The following is a 13,308-nucleotide window of genomic DNA, read 5'->3' as shown; positions in this document are numbered from 1 at the left end:
CGCCAGGAGTCATCCCAGGCAGAGAGGTGGAGCCCAGGATGAGGACTTTGGTCTTGTCTTAGTTAAGCGTGAAGCAGCTGTCCTTCATCCAGGTGGCAACTGCCTTCATGCCATGTTGGAAGTTGCTCTTAGTGGATGTGAGTTCATCTGTTAGGGAGAGAATCACTTGGGTGTCGTTGGCGTAGGAGATAATGTTAAGTCCGTGCCTGTCATGATGGCTGCAAGCAGGGCCAGGTAGATGTTGAAGAGGGTGGGACTCAGGGAGGATCCCTGACGCACTCCGCAGCTGATCTCTGTGCAGAGGGTGTGGTGGGAGACTGTGCCGAAGGTGGCTGAGAAGTCCAAGAGGATGACAGCAGCAGTGTCGCCTCTGTTGAGGAGGATGCAGATGTTGTCTGTAGTGGCGATGAGAGCGATCTTGATGTTGTGGTTACTTCTGAAGCCCGATTGGGAGAGGTCCAAGATGTGTTTCATTTTATTGAACTCAGAGAGCTGGGCGCTTATAACTTTCTCAATGACTGTGGCTTGGAAGGGGAGCAGCGATATTGGTCTGTAGTTCTTGAGGTCCGTCGTGTTAGCAAAGGGTTTCTTCAGCAGGGGGGTGATCTCTGCATGCTTCTAGTCTTCTGGGAAGGTGGCGGACTCGATGGAGCAGTTGACGGTGCATCAGAATTTGAGTGTGACAGTGGTGCCGGCTCTGTTGAAGATGTGGTGAGGGCAGGGATCTTAGGGGGCTCCAAAGTGGATGCTCTTGATGATCCTGAGGGTGACATCAGAGGTGAGGGTGGTCCAGTTGGGAAAGGTCTGCTGGGGTCTGCAGCCATTGGGTGCTGTGGTTGTGGGTGGGATTGGTGGGTCTTGGGTTGCGAAGCTGTTGTAGATCTCTTTGACCTCGCGGTGGAAGAATGTGGTGAGGTTGTTGCACAGGCGGGAATGTCTGCTGTCTCTGTGTTGGGTTTAGCAAATTCTTTGACTACAGCGAAGAGTTCTTTGCTGTTGTTGGCGTTGATGCACTCCTGTATGGCTGCTTTCTTTGTTGTTCTGTTCAGCAGTGTGCAGTGACGGCAGTTTTTAAGGCTGCGTGGTCTGCCACAAACACCAGTTTTCCCCAATAATGAGCTCTCTGGGTGCGGTCTACCTCGATATACCCTGAGACGATACCCAACTCCCTCACAGCAGTTTCAGAACTATATAATGAGTTGATTTCTATTCTGTTAAACAACGCACCATCCACCAGGTGTTTTTAGTTTTACCATTTTGAAGTGCTTACGAGATGAAGCCAGGAAACTTGTCCAGACTCCAGTGTTTTTTTCTTTTTTCTTTCCAGTTTTCGTTTTGTTGCTACGTTTGTGTGTATATCTCCAAATTAGGGAGGAATATAATGATGTGGAGCCTGTTGGGGTGTTTCCCTGGGTACTCATCACACTGTGTGCATTATGGTTTGCCCTGAGGTCACATGGCTCTGTAGATAAACGGGGCGGATCCACGTAATGGCCGCACCCAAAGGTACCAACCGGTGTGAGTGTGTATCTTTTCTTCTGTGCCAGCGAACTGCGCACCAGGCAGTACCTCGACATAACAAGTGTGAGGCTTGATAGCGCGTCCAGTCTTTATAAATTACTTGTACTTGGACACGCCGGAGGTCAGTGAACCTTTTAACCGAGTTGGGTTCTCCTCATCCAAATATAGTCGGATATTTCAAATCAATAGTCAATAATCATTATAACCAATACCCAATACTCCATTAATAGATCAAACAACACATTAAAAATCAATAACAATCGGTATTTTGACGCACCATGACCTTTCAGTCAGGAATAACCACACCAGGTTATTAGAAGTTAATGAATTTATTTCTCTATATTAACAAAGCTAGCATGATATAAGTGAGTCTCAAAATCAAATGGTATACATATACGAACATTACTATCTGTCCATAGCGGCGGAAGAAACACAATCTACGCAAAATCTGGATTATAATGCACTCGGTTATAGCAATACAAATCACTAATATAAGCAACTGAATTTGACTAATTGCATACATCGGTCAGCATAACAAGATTTCAATTTAGCATGGTGCATCAAGTGAATACCTCAACTAACCTCTAATTAGCATTGGCATGTGGGGCTTCATGCAAAACGAATTTAGTTAACACAAATTTAGAAAACTCCTAGATTGGGCCCTATCAAAATAAGCAGTTGGTACCTAGGAAGGAAAACACAATGCATAATACAATTATCCTTTCATATTTACCAAATACAATCAGCATTCAAGAAAATTCTTCGTCCTTCAGGTATCGGTTCGATCAGCATGGGGCAGATTTCAGAGGGGCAAAGTTAAGGGCAAGTTTTCCTTGTGGCAGCAAGGAGAATGGGGCAAAGGTTACTGCATGGGCAAGACGGGGAAAAATTAAAGTTAAAGTCTCTAGGGTGAGAATTCTTTAAAGTCTCTTTCTCTGCGACAGAGAAAAAGCATCAGAGGGTCGTTCAAAATGGCTTCTTGAATCAGGCTTCAAAATGGCATCAAAGAAAATGGCTGACTTCTCTTTGTCCGGTGGGTTTAAGTAAGAAACATTCCAAATTCTTCAGGGTCTTCCATTGGAGGGTTCATAGGGTGGCATCAATTTGACCAATGAATAGTGTCTTTCTCCTAGTACTCATTTATGCATAAGGTGTCCTTGGAGCCTTGGAACACAAGTTGCAACAAAGTTTGCCAATTATTTCGGTATCAGTGCTTTTATTGTCCGCACCTGCAGAAACTGACCTTGCTTCAAAAGGGATGAAACTAGCCTAGCACGAAACCTTGAGATAAGTGTATTAGTCATCTCTACTGGAAAAATACAACCTTAAAGTAAAATAATATGTCTTTGTTAATACAAGTGAAAACCACGCAGTTAAATTTGAGACCAGGCAACTAGGCCAAAGCCTCTGCTAAATTTAAGCTAAGCATATAACAGTTTCGACAAGAAAATCACAGAATACATTTGCAATTATGACGGATCACTATATTTTCAATTCTTCAAGATTAATTAAGCTCGTTTATAATAATGGCCCCGTGGGCACAATTTCCCACGTACATTATTTTTCTTTGCTAAAATCACACTACCTTATACGATTTTGGTTACATGATATATGAATATTTGTTAGTCCTTCTTTTTCTGCGTCATCAGGCTCTGAAGAGCCTATCAGTGAGAATTAATTTCCTCTTGTCTGCTGTCTGTCTCTGTCCCTTGTGTCCTCCCCTCCCGTAGGTTGTGCTATTTTGTTTTGTGTTGTTCTGCCATTTGAAGATGCTACATGAGCTTCCAACATGGCCGGCCATCGAAGAGTTATGCATCTGGCGCAATTTTCATTCTTACACAACTTTTGCTGAAATTTTATGTGGAGTCTTAAATCATTTATTAATCAACAGACCTCGCTTTAAATTCGCAAGCTAAGCAAAATGGTGCTCGAAGTGGTTCATGGAACTTTCTAATGTCTAAGTTTCCCTGTGGATGTAAGGCATTATGAATGTTGCAGAACTTTTAACTAAAATAATCCGCCGATTGATTATTTGGGGAGCAGGGGAATTGACTTCTTGAGATGGTGCTTATTTTAGTCTGATAATGTGTATGCTGTTTTGTTTACATCCATTTCAGGCCTTGGAGTTGCACAGGGAGGTGAACTGCATCACAGATTTTATGCAGGAGTGCGAGTCTCAGCTTGTGGAGCTCAAAAAACAGAAAGAAAAAGGGCCTCTCTACGGGATACCATTCAGCATAAAGAAAGCAGTTGCTTGCAAGGTATTTCTTTCAATTCCTTTTGAATATTTTCTGTTCCTTACTTTCAGGATCTGTCAGTTTGAACGGAAACCACACAAAAGACATGTGTGGAGCTTCCTCAGGTCAGTTATTCGTACATCCTTTAATGTGTAAACCTCAACAGATATGTTTCTTCACTAATACTGGAATAGAAAACACTAGGGGCCTTTAGGCTGGGTGCTAATTTTCCTAAAACAGTCCACACAGGTAGTTAAAAAAACAAGTGTATTCCTCCACTCATAATGATCAAAGCTTCACAATAGTACTCATATATCTGTAATTTGATTGAAAGATCATGAACAAAAGGACCTATTCACAAAAAACTGTGTTTTGTAGTACGTTTAGCATGAGCTTCAAAATGCTATTCACTAATCTACATGTGGATATCTATGTCCCCGCTCCTCCTGTTTTTTTGTGGAGAGATCTCAGTGGACTCGGGTATACCTTTTAGTAGCACATATTGGAAGGACAGAGGAGTGGCTGAAAAATGGGGAATACGTATGACTAAATATGAGGGGATAAGGGAGGAGAAAGGAGTTGTTTAGTGAGATAGCATGCACCCACCCTCAAACCCAAAACACACAAAATAATAAGCCCATTCCCATTCACAAACTGCACTTCTATAGATGCTACACCCAGAAAGGTCCCAAAACAGTAATAAATATACTCCAGCTGAGATCTGGAGTCCAGCGCCACCCATGGCCACTCACCAACACTGCAACAAACTTCAAACCAAAATAATGGAGGTAGGGATTTAAAGTAAACTAATAAGCAGTTTTTCTTTTGCCTGTACTTTACCATAAGACATCACAATCACCAATGCAGAGATTCTCCCATAGTGAAGAATGGGGAACATTTAAAAAAGGATATTGAACTTGAAAAAAATAGTAAAAGTATTTTTATGTTAAAATAATGTCAATTAATTGTATGTATTTATTTCAAATGCAGAACAAAACAAAAATGCTACAAGTACTATTACATTAACTTTGATTTAAATATGTAATTCATAAAAAGTAAATTAAATTAAAAAAATGTAAACATATATTTAATGTTTATATTTAGATATTTCATAAACAATAATTTAAATTATTTATATTTGTAACTATTTTAAATAATTTTGCGTCATTTAATTCAAGATGATTTTCTATGAGGCTGTATTTTAACTCACTACTTGAATAATTTCTATGGAAGGATGTTGCAGTATCAATGGTTGGCCATGTGTGGGGCTGGACCTACTATTGCTCCTTTTTGGCTGCAGTAAATTTATTCTCACATTTATTCTCCTAAATTTGGATCTGCCTCCTGTTTCAGGTGGTGGAGACATATACATCTACATTTTTGGGTAACTTTACATTCATAAATAGCTAATAGCCAAAAGTAGTAAAGTTGGATAAAAGTGTAAATGTAAACTTACTCTGTAGATTTACTCACATGTAAGTTTACCTTTGTGAACAGGCCCCTATATTCATAGTTATGCATATAAATACATTTTGAGAGATAATTTAGTGTGTGATGCATTACAGGATTATTATAGCAGCTCCATAAAATATCCCACATGAAGATTCAGAATATGATATAGCCCAGAGAGGGAACTCTTTGGCCTGTATTATGCTGAGTGCACTTTTAGCTCAGTAGATGTGGAAAGCAATTTGTGATACTTTGTGGTCCTTTAATTAATGTGCATGTAATTACTACAGCATTCAGAGTTTCGAGTCGCGCACTTGGGGATAAAACAGTAATTGCACAATATCCTAACCTTCCAACATGCACAAGCTTGTCAGCAGGGATTTTTGTCTGTAAGACAGGGATCAGATTTAACCTGTTAAACATAGTACAAAAACTGCAAGGGTGACAAATTAGCACCTATTTCAGGATATTGAATCGATCTGAGTATGGAGTTTGCGAGTAGGGATTCTAGGGATGAAAGCAATCTGAAACATGAAGAGATAGTTGAGGATGATGAGAAAATGTAGGATTTGTGATCAAAGGTGGTAGTCAGATGTGTAGAGATAAGTGTCATGTGAGTTGGTGGATTTGAATACTAGTATGTGAACATTGTATTGTGGTATTCTACAGAATGTGAGGAGTCAACCATCATGATATTGGCAGAGAGAAGTATACAAGATTGAACAGGTTGAGGGCGGTGAGGATTTTTTGAGGGGTTGGAAGACCGGTTGGGAATATTTAGCGGCAACATTTCTAGTAAATTAATAGAGTTTTAAACACAGTTTCGGCAGAGAGGAGATGATACTTTGGGGTGGTGAGGTGACACTCCAGTTGATAATGGTGCAAGACCTTCTTTCACTTTAAAAATCATTCTTAGCATTGCAGGATTATGTTAGGATTAAATGGAGTTCGTGGAAAAGAGATGGAAGTTGGAATTAATTTTACTGCATTGACTGGGAGTTAAGAATGGCAGATGTTCTCAGGACTGAAGGGTTGAGAGTGGCTTATAGGTGTTCAGTATCCAGTGCTAGCCAGAATATGATTCATGAGTTTAGAGTGAATTTTTAAGAGTGGGGAAGACAAAGGGCAGAGTGCCATCAGAAAGGGTTGAAACTGTAGTTGATTACATAATTTACCTAGGAAGAGAGAATGGGAGTTTAGTATATCGTCCTGCGGGATCCCTTTCCGCACTGTGGTATGCCTCAATCTTCAGGAGCTGCAAGACACAGAGTGAGAGCAGTCCGCATTGAAGGAGGAGAGCCGAGGGTGCAATGCCAGTGTTCATAGAGTTTGCCTGTATTGTCTAGGTCAATTTGAAATATTGATCATGTAGGATAAAAACAGGGGAGATTAGTCTAGTTTGGCAAATGTCATCAGGGTCCAGAATGGTGGACTTCATTCAGTGTGATCTCATAGCTGGATGCTGCCCATGTGGTTGATGATACACTAGATGTTGACTCTGTCAAGTAGACCAACAGTATTGTTCCCAAATGGTTGAGTTAACTTTCTGCATCCTCTGGAAACTCCTTATGGCAGCTTTCATTCCATAGATATTTAGCAGATCTGTGCCTTTAAGGAGCCCACTCCTATCCCAGCTCCAACTGAGCATTCCGTCCTGATTTGCTGGGACAAGTTGTCTCAGTGATTCTTAGTAAATGACCAAACATGGGTCCGTGTGTTGCTGTGCCAAAGACTGAATCTCACTGATGTTACTAAACAAAACCAAAAAGCTTTTGGAATTGTTAGTGTTGTAATACCCTGTTAAAATAGTCTACCAGATTGAATGGGCTGAATCCAATTCTGTAGTGGTACACAGATAAGATAAAAAGTATTCAATGAAGAGCTACAGTGAAGACATTTCTTCTATTAAAAACAGACCCAAGGGTTTGTTTCCATCCCATTTTTGTATCAATAAGTCTGGTAAAATTGCCTGGCATGTACATTAGTTGAGAAGAAGAGGAGGGAGACATGAATGATGGACATTTGTGTGGCTTTTTTTTTCTCAATACGAAGGGCCTGATTACGACCTCGGTGGATGGAATTACTCTGTCACAAATGTGACGGATATCCTGCCCATCGTAATACAAGTTCCATAGGATATAATGGAATTAGTAATACAGTGGGCGGATTTGTGCCACATATGTGATGGCATAATCCCCTCAGCCAAGGTTGTAATTAGGCCCTAAATATAGTAGGAAATTTAAGCACTAACAAAGTGGAGCATATTTACCTTTAACTGGAAGTTGGCCTCACTGCCTACTGAACTCTCAAGTAGATGTGGACAATCTGTCATAACCTAGCTCAAGTGGTTTGTAATTGTGTTTAGGAAAAATACAACATAATTACCACCGTTGCAATAAATAAGACAAAAATCGTTGCCCAGTCCATGTGCATGTGTGTGCATGTATGTTCATGCACTACAGCCATCTTGGAATAATTTGAGAATCATATTATTTTAGCGTTTAGAGATGGTTGACTGCCCTTTTTAAACAATGTATTCAAAATAAAGTATGGGCAAGATGCTGCATAATGGCCAGAACTGTGAAAAGTTTATATGAGCTAAACCTTTTGCAAAAGTGGTTGAAAAAAATTAAATAAAAAAAGAAGGGCCGGACTAGACCTGGACGAAACTTAAATTACTCTAGCATAATTTTGGAAATTTTGTTCTATGCTTGTTACGCAAAATTGCTGAAAATACGCAATTATGCCACTTTGTGTAATTGCGCACCATTCATGATAAAAACTTACAGCGAACATGCAATTTGTGGTAAACATTTACAGCTGATGTACAGGAACAACAGAATGCGAGTAGCAGTAGTTCACTGTGTTTTCGTTCAAGCATATCCTTGTTCCAAAAATGGACACAATGATGTGTTAAGGACACGTTTGAAGGTTAGTGGTGAAACACGGTGGGTAGCATGAGATTTCCTCCTCCGAGGGGACTTGCTCCCCTCCCCCAATGCACCTGTACCACTCCACAATACAGAGTGAAGAATAATGAGAGGCTAATACAAAGTGCCACACAACAACATGCAAGACAGTACATGGTAAATATGCGAGCAGGGTCATGGAGAATTTGGGAGCTGGACCTATGCAGCACATCTAACATGCAGAGGGAGAGAAGAGAATACCTAAGGATGCACTTGATGCTAACATAAAGTGCAAAATGATAGGTTTGCATTTCATGTAATTACATAGAATTGTGATTATATTTGCCATACTTTTAGGTAATTATGCAAAAGCAAAATTACACGGATTTTACACACCTCTAGAGATGACTGTTGAGCAGGTGGGAGTAGAAAAAGAGACTGGGATGCAGAACTGTGGAGGGAGTGAGCAAAGCAATATGCATCCATGGAGTACAAAAATAAAACTAAAAACACTTCCCATATGTCAGTAGTGGAAAGATATAAGTCAAATGATTGGAAATGAAGTAAAGAAAAAATTCTCCAAGGGCAGGGATAAACAGAGAAATAATGATAACAACATTGAATAAGGAACAGTGAACTGAGACAGAAAAGAAAGTCTTCCAATCATAAGCAAGGGACTGACCCAAAGCCCACTCTATTTATTGTTTTGTATGCCATGCGTCTAGTGACAACTGCCAACTAAAACTGTATGTAATCAAGACTTAAAAATGGAGCACACATAAATAGAGCAATGCCAAGAAACAGGCCAGCTTAGGGGAGCCTCACTCCATGCCATTTTGTCTGTTTGGAGCTGCAAAGGCACTAGCTCTGGAAGGATAAATAAAATCGGGTGTAATGATAGAGCAGTGGCAAGCCTTCAAAAGATGCATGAATGGGATGTAAAATGAGTACGGATTAGGAATCACAAACAAATAGTAAACTACTGCCTAAACTGGAAAAGTGCCATGGACTGGACATCTATGAAGGTCTCTCTGTTGTTTCTGATTGCCCGGGAAAAAGGTGAGTCTTTCCACATGCACCCCCATTGTACTTATATACACATGAAAGGCGTCCAGAGTCTCCTTAAGACGGTTGCAGTTAGTTGGAAAAAACTGCAAAGGGCAGAAAATATCTCCTTGCCATTATTAATAGTTCTTGATTGCAGATGATAAATGTTGCAGGAGTTGATAAGCAATGCACTAAAAGTACCCTGAGATAGCGATGTGAAAGAGCGCAACATATAATCTACCAGGAGAGACAATTCGATAAGGGTTACTGACGCAGAAAAAGTGGGCAATGGACCATGTGCAGCATAGGGTTGGCAAGTATGTTGTTGCTTTCATTCAAGATTGAATTATGGGGCAAGTATCTCCAATTAGGTATATCTGTTAAGGTTCAGGCTAAAGACAGTTGTTTCTAAACACTTAACAGGGCCATAAGGTTTGGCTTTTACCGTTTGCCAAAACAGGTAAATATGCAGACATGTACTCATTTTATAAATGCCAGGAAACAAAGAGATGATATATGGTTTCAGTATCATAGAATAAAAACAAGCTGTATAAATGGCACTGTTAAACGTAAAGAATGAATCAAATGCATCATGATTTGGAGCTGCAATTATTAAGTCATGGAACTAGGCTGGAATAGTGGTTAGATACGAGATAGATGTTAGTTCCTGACGACAGAGGTGCATATGGTGAACCTATCTCTACCAACCTTAAGGTGGAGGCAACATGGGTAAGGTGTTGGACTTTGGCTTCTATTCATCTGCTCTTAGTGGTGTCCAGTGACTGACATGCTAGTGACTTGAATCCATGTTTTCTGGTTCCTTTGGGATTATGAGTAATAGTTTGATCATGTTTGTGACCAGCCAGATGAATTTCACCATTACTGGCTTAATGTGCTTCAACCGGCAAGCAAGTCTGACCTGGGAAGAGCCCTCTCTCCTTTGTGCCTCCTTCGTGTGCTGGTGCTTAGGGTTCCGGTCCTAGTATAGTTGGTCCGAGGGACAGGGAGGGATGTGAGGAAGGTGGACAGGCTGATGTTTCTCCTGTATGTAGCCATTCAGGCACTTTCTGAATAGACATCAAGGAGAAGGTTGTGCACCTGTGTTTTTAAAGCTACACTAAGCTTAGCAGTCACTGTGTGGCTACAGGCGAATGTCAGTGGCTTTGGTTGACAGACACAACCACAGCTTCTGTGTCAGGTGGAAAAACATGTCACTTGACTCAGATGTGCTGTGTGATCCTGGTAGCTCTATCTTCTGGTAGTGGCAAGGAATATTGGCAGGCTAATGTCTTTCATTGCTGCACCCACTCTTAGTTCATATGGAGGTGGAGATAGGAAGGAAATGATAGTGCAATAGAGGTTTGTTTCATCTAGGACTGGTCTCATTTTGGGTTAGGAGTGGGGGCAAGGTGCAAAGTATTACTTTTTGATCTACACTTCTAGAGAGAACACTGGTTTGTAGATAGGTTTATGGTCTGGATATGCAATCATACGCTGTACTCCCAATGCAATTAGTATCCTCATCATATGTGGATCTCAACTTGTAGAAAGCAATCTGTGGAACTACATTTTCAGGTAATCTATCCTACCTTCACAGCACTAAATATCAACCATCAGCATCTAGGTGTTACACACAATTGATGAGCTGTAAGTTTCCTTATAGGATAGTATACTGCTACAGACAAAACCAATCATAATTCCTAACCTCGTTAGATTAATTGTTGCATCTGGTAGGCAAGACTACCAAATACTGCCATCAGGGCTGAACATTTGTGTGAAAGGCTTGCAACAGCTTTACATTTGAGACGTCCTAGCAAATAAAAATGAATGAGTGTGAATACATTCAGCACAATCAAGCAGTGGACAATTTTTAGAGTACCACAAGGATCTAGCTCCACCTCTATCCACTATCACCTAAAAGGTACATGTGACCATTTACCATTGACCCAGGTTCTGGAAGGATACTAACTACTCGGTTGCCTCGGAAGAGTAGGAGAGAATGAAACAAGATTACTGCATGTTCAGAACCCACATTGCCTACATTGAGGCCTATTTACAAACTGCATTTTGCAGTAGGTTTACTATGTTCAGTACATTTCAAAATGCTCCAAACCGTATGAAGGAATGAGAACCCACGTTGATAATTTTAGTGTGCACAGTCTTTATTTATAAGTTCATGAATCCATTCTGGTGCAGCAAAAAGAAACAATCATTGATGCATAAATATATCCAGAGAGTTCAATGAATGTAAGACAGTTGCAGCAGCCGACACGTGTTTCGCCCCCTACGGTGATTCCACCAGGCTGAAAACAATTCAGAATGGACAGATCAAGGTCACTAATAGACCTATTAAGAATAGTTTAGTGATAGGTAGGGTCTGAGCATGCAATATAACATGCAGGGCTGTGACCATTCCATTTTTATCATCAATGGACTATGTGTAGAAAGAAAATGATTAAGATGAAAAAGAGTGATTAAAGATCCCTGTTGAACCGATATATAAAGATAAGATAGTTTTTTAGTTTCTGTGAAATGAAAATAAGATATAGTGAACTAGTAGTAGTCCATAGTTGACTGATTGTGACTACTAGACCTATCATGAGGAAGACACTTCGTTAAAATCACCTGTGAGGAAAGTGTATATTTTAAAGTATTTTTTAACAATATTTTTAAATAGTATTTAATACATTTCAAAATGCTGTTCACAGATTTACAAGAGTAATCTCCACCTCTTGTTTCTTTTCTAATGGAAGATTCTCACATATGTAATTTTACTACTTCATAGTAAGTGTGAGGGACAGGTAGAGTGGTTCAAAAATAGATCACACAATGCAAAATAGGTGGGGTTTAGGGAGGACTAAGGAGGGGTTAGGGAAGCTTTTGCATTGGTTTACAGAGGGACATGCACCCACCCACAAAAGAGTAACCCCATTCCTATTTACAAACTGCACTTCTACAGTTACTACTTCAACAAAGGACCCAAAACAGTAATACACGTACTCCAGCTTAGAGCTAGAGTAAGTTCAGCACCACAAACATGCCAACCACTTGTACTGCAAGATACTCCAGAATAAAATAATGGGTTCAGGGACTTACAGTAAAGCTCTGTAGCAAATAATGTTGAAATTATTTCAATTATTTAAAATATAAAAAAAAAAATATAGTTAATAAATAATAAAAAACATGACCATAATTTTTCAGAAGATTAAATTTAAAATAAAATCCAACCCCAAAAAAATAAAAAAATGTAATATGTATCATTACACCCTTTGTAGTCTACTGCAGAGAGCAATAGCGGTTGTTAAAGGCCCTGAACTGGAGTTATAGACCCGAGCCTCAGGCCAGGGCCTATAACAAGGGAGGGGTCCTACAACAACCGTTATAGAGGAAGCAGAAGGGCTACAAGGCTTTTACAACATCCCATCTACTAAGGATAGAATGCTCTAAATTAAAAAGGGAGAAACAGAAAGACAACCTTTGTGCTATTGGATCAGAAAGCTTGTATCAGCCATTACTAGCCCAGATTCATTTCACTCAATGGAGCTCCCAACATTCCAATATTCTAATAAATATTAAAGGTTATGGATAGAATGATCTAAAAGCAATCTAATTATATTTTAATAATCATAATAGTTCAATCCTAAAAAGGTTATTAAAATATATTTTTTTGTTGATATTTTCAAACATAATTAAATTGCTTTATATTTTTAACCATTTTTAATAATTTAATTCATTTTATCATTATTTCCTGTGGGGTTTATTTTGAGTTCCTCATTCCATTATTATCTATGGGAGGGTGTTGCATTATCATTGGTTGGCTATGAATGGTCTTGGACTTTCTACTGCTCCACTGCTAGTTTCAGAGGGTAGAATTGTGCAATCCTACACTTCAGACTAATTTTACACTCAGATCTTGTAAACAGCACAAAGTAGTAAAGTTACTCAAATGAGCAAGAGTAACTTTATTAGTAGTAAATCTACACAAGTAGATTTACCTTTGTGGATAGGCCCCTTGCTCTTAAGCACAGCTTCAATAGGTTTGGAGCGGGTTGGAGGAGGTACCCCCATTCTCTTGGCCTAACTACTTTGGCAACCCTGAAATGAAACAGTGGCAATTGTAAGGATTCCCCTTTTGCTCACACCTC

The 13,308-nt window shown here is 39.7% G+C and overlaps 1 protein-coding gene across 1 annotated transcript in view; it reads left to right on the top strand.

Moving 5' to 3' along the window:
* Positions 1–13,308, top strand: part of LOC138293501 (vitamin D3 hydroxylase-associated protein-like) — an 806,941-nt gene that overhangs the window by 271,704 nt on the left and 521,929 nt on the right. The window contains exon 3 of the mRNA XM_069232739.1: positions 3,639–3,782. Within this exon, the coding sequence (XP_069088840.1) occupies positions 3,639–3,782 (144 nt within the window). The remainder of the gene's footprint in view (positions 1–3,638; positions 3,783–13,308) is intronic.

Source organism: Pleurodeles waltl, chromosome 4_2, assembly GCF_031143425.1.
Source record: "Pleurodeles waltl isolate 20211129_DDA chromosome 4_2, aPleWal1.hap1.20221129, whole genome shotgun sequence".
Taxonomy (NCBI): Eukaryota; Metazoa; Chordata; class Amphibia; order Caudata; family Salamandridae; genus Pleurodeles; species Pleurodeles waltl.
Note: the sequence above shows the minus strand (reverse complement) of the source record. Positions and strands in the feature narration are given on the sequence as shown.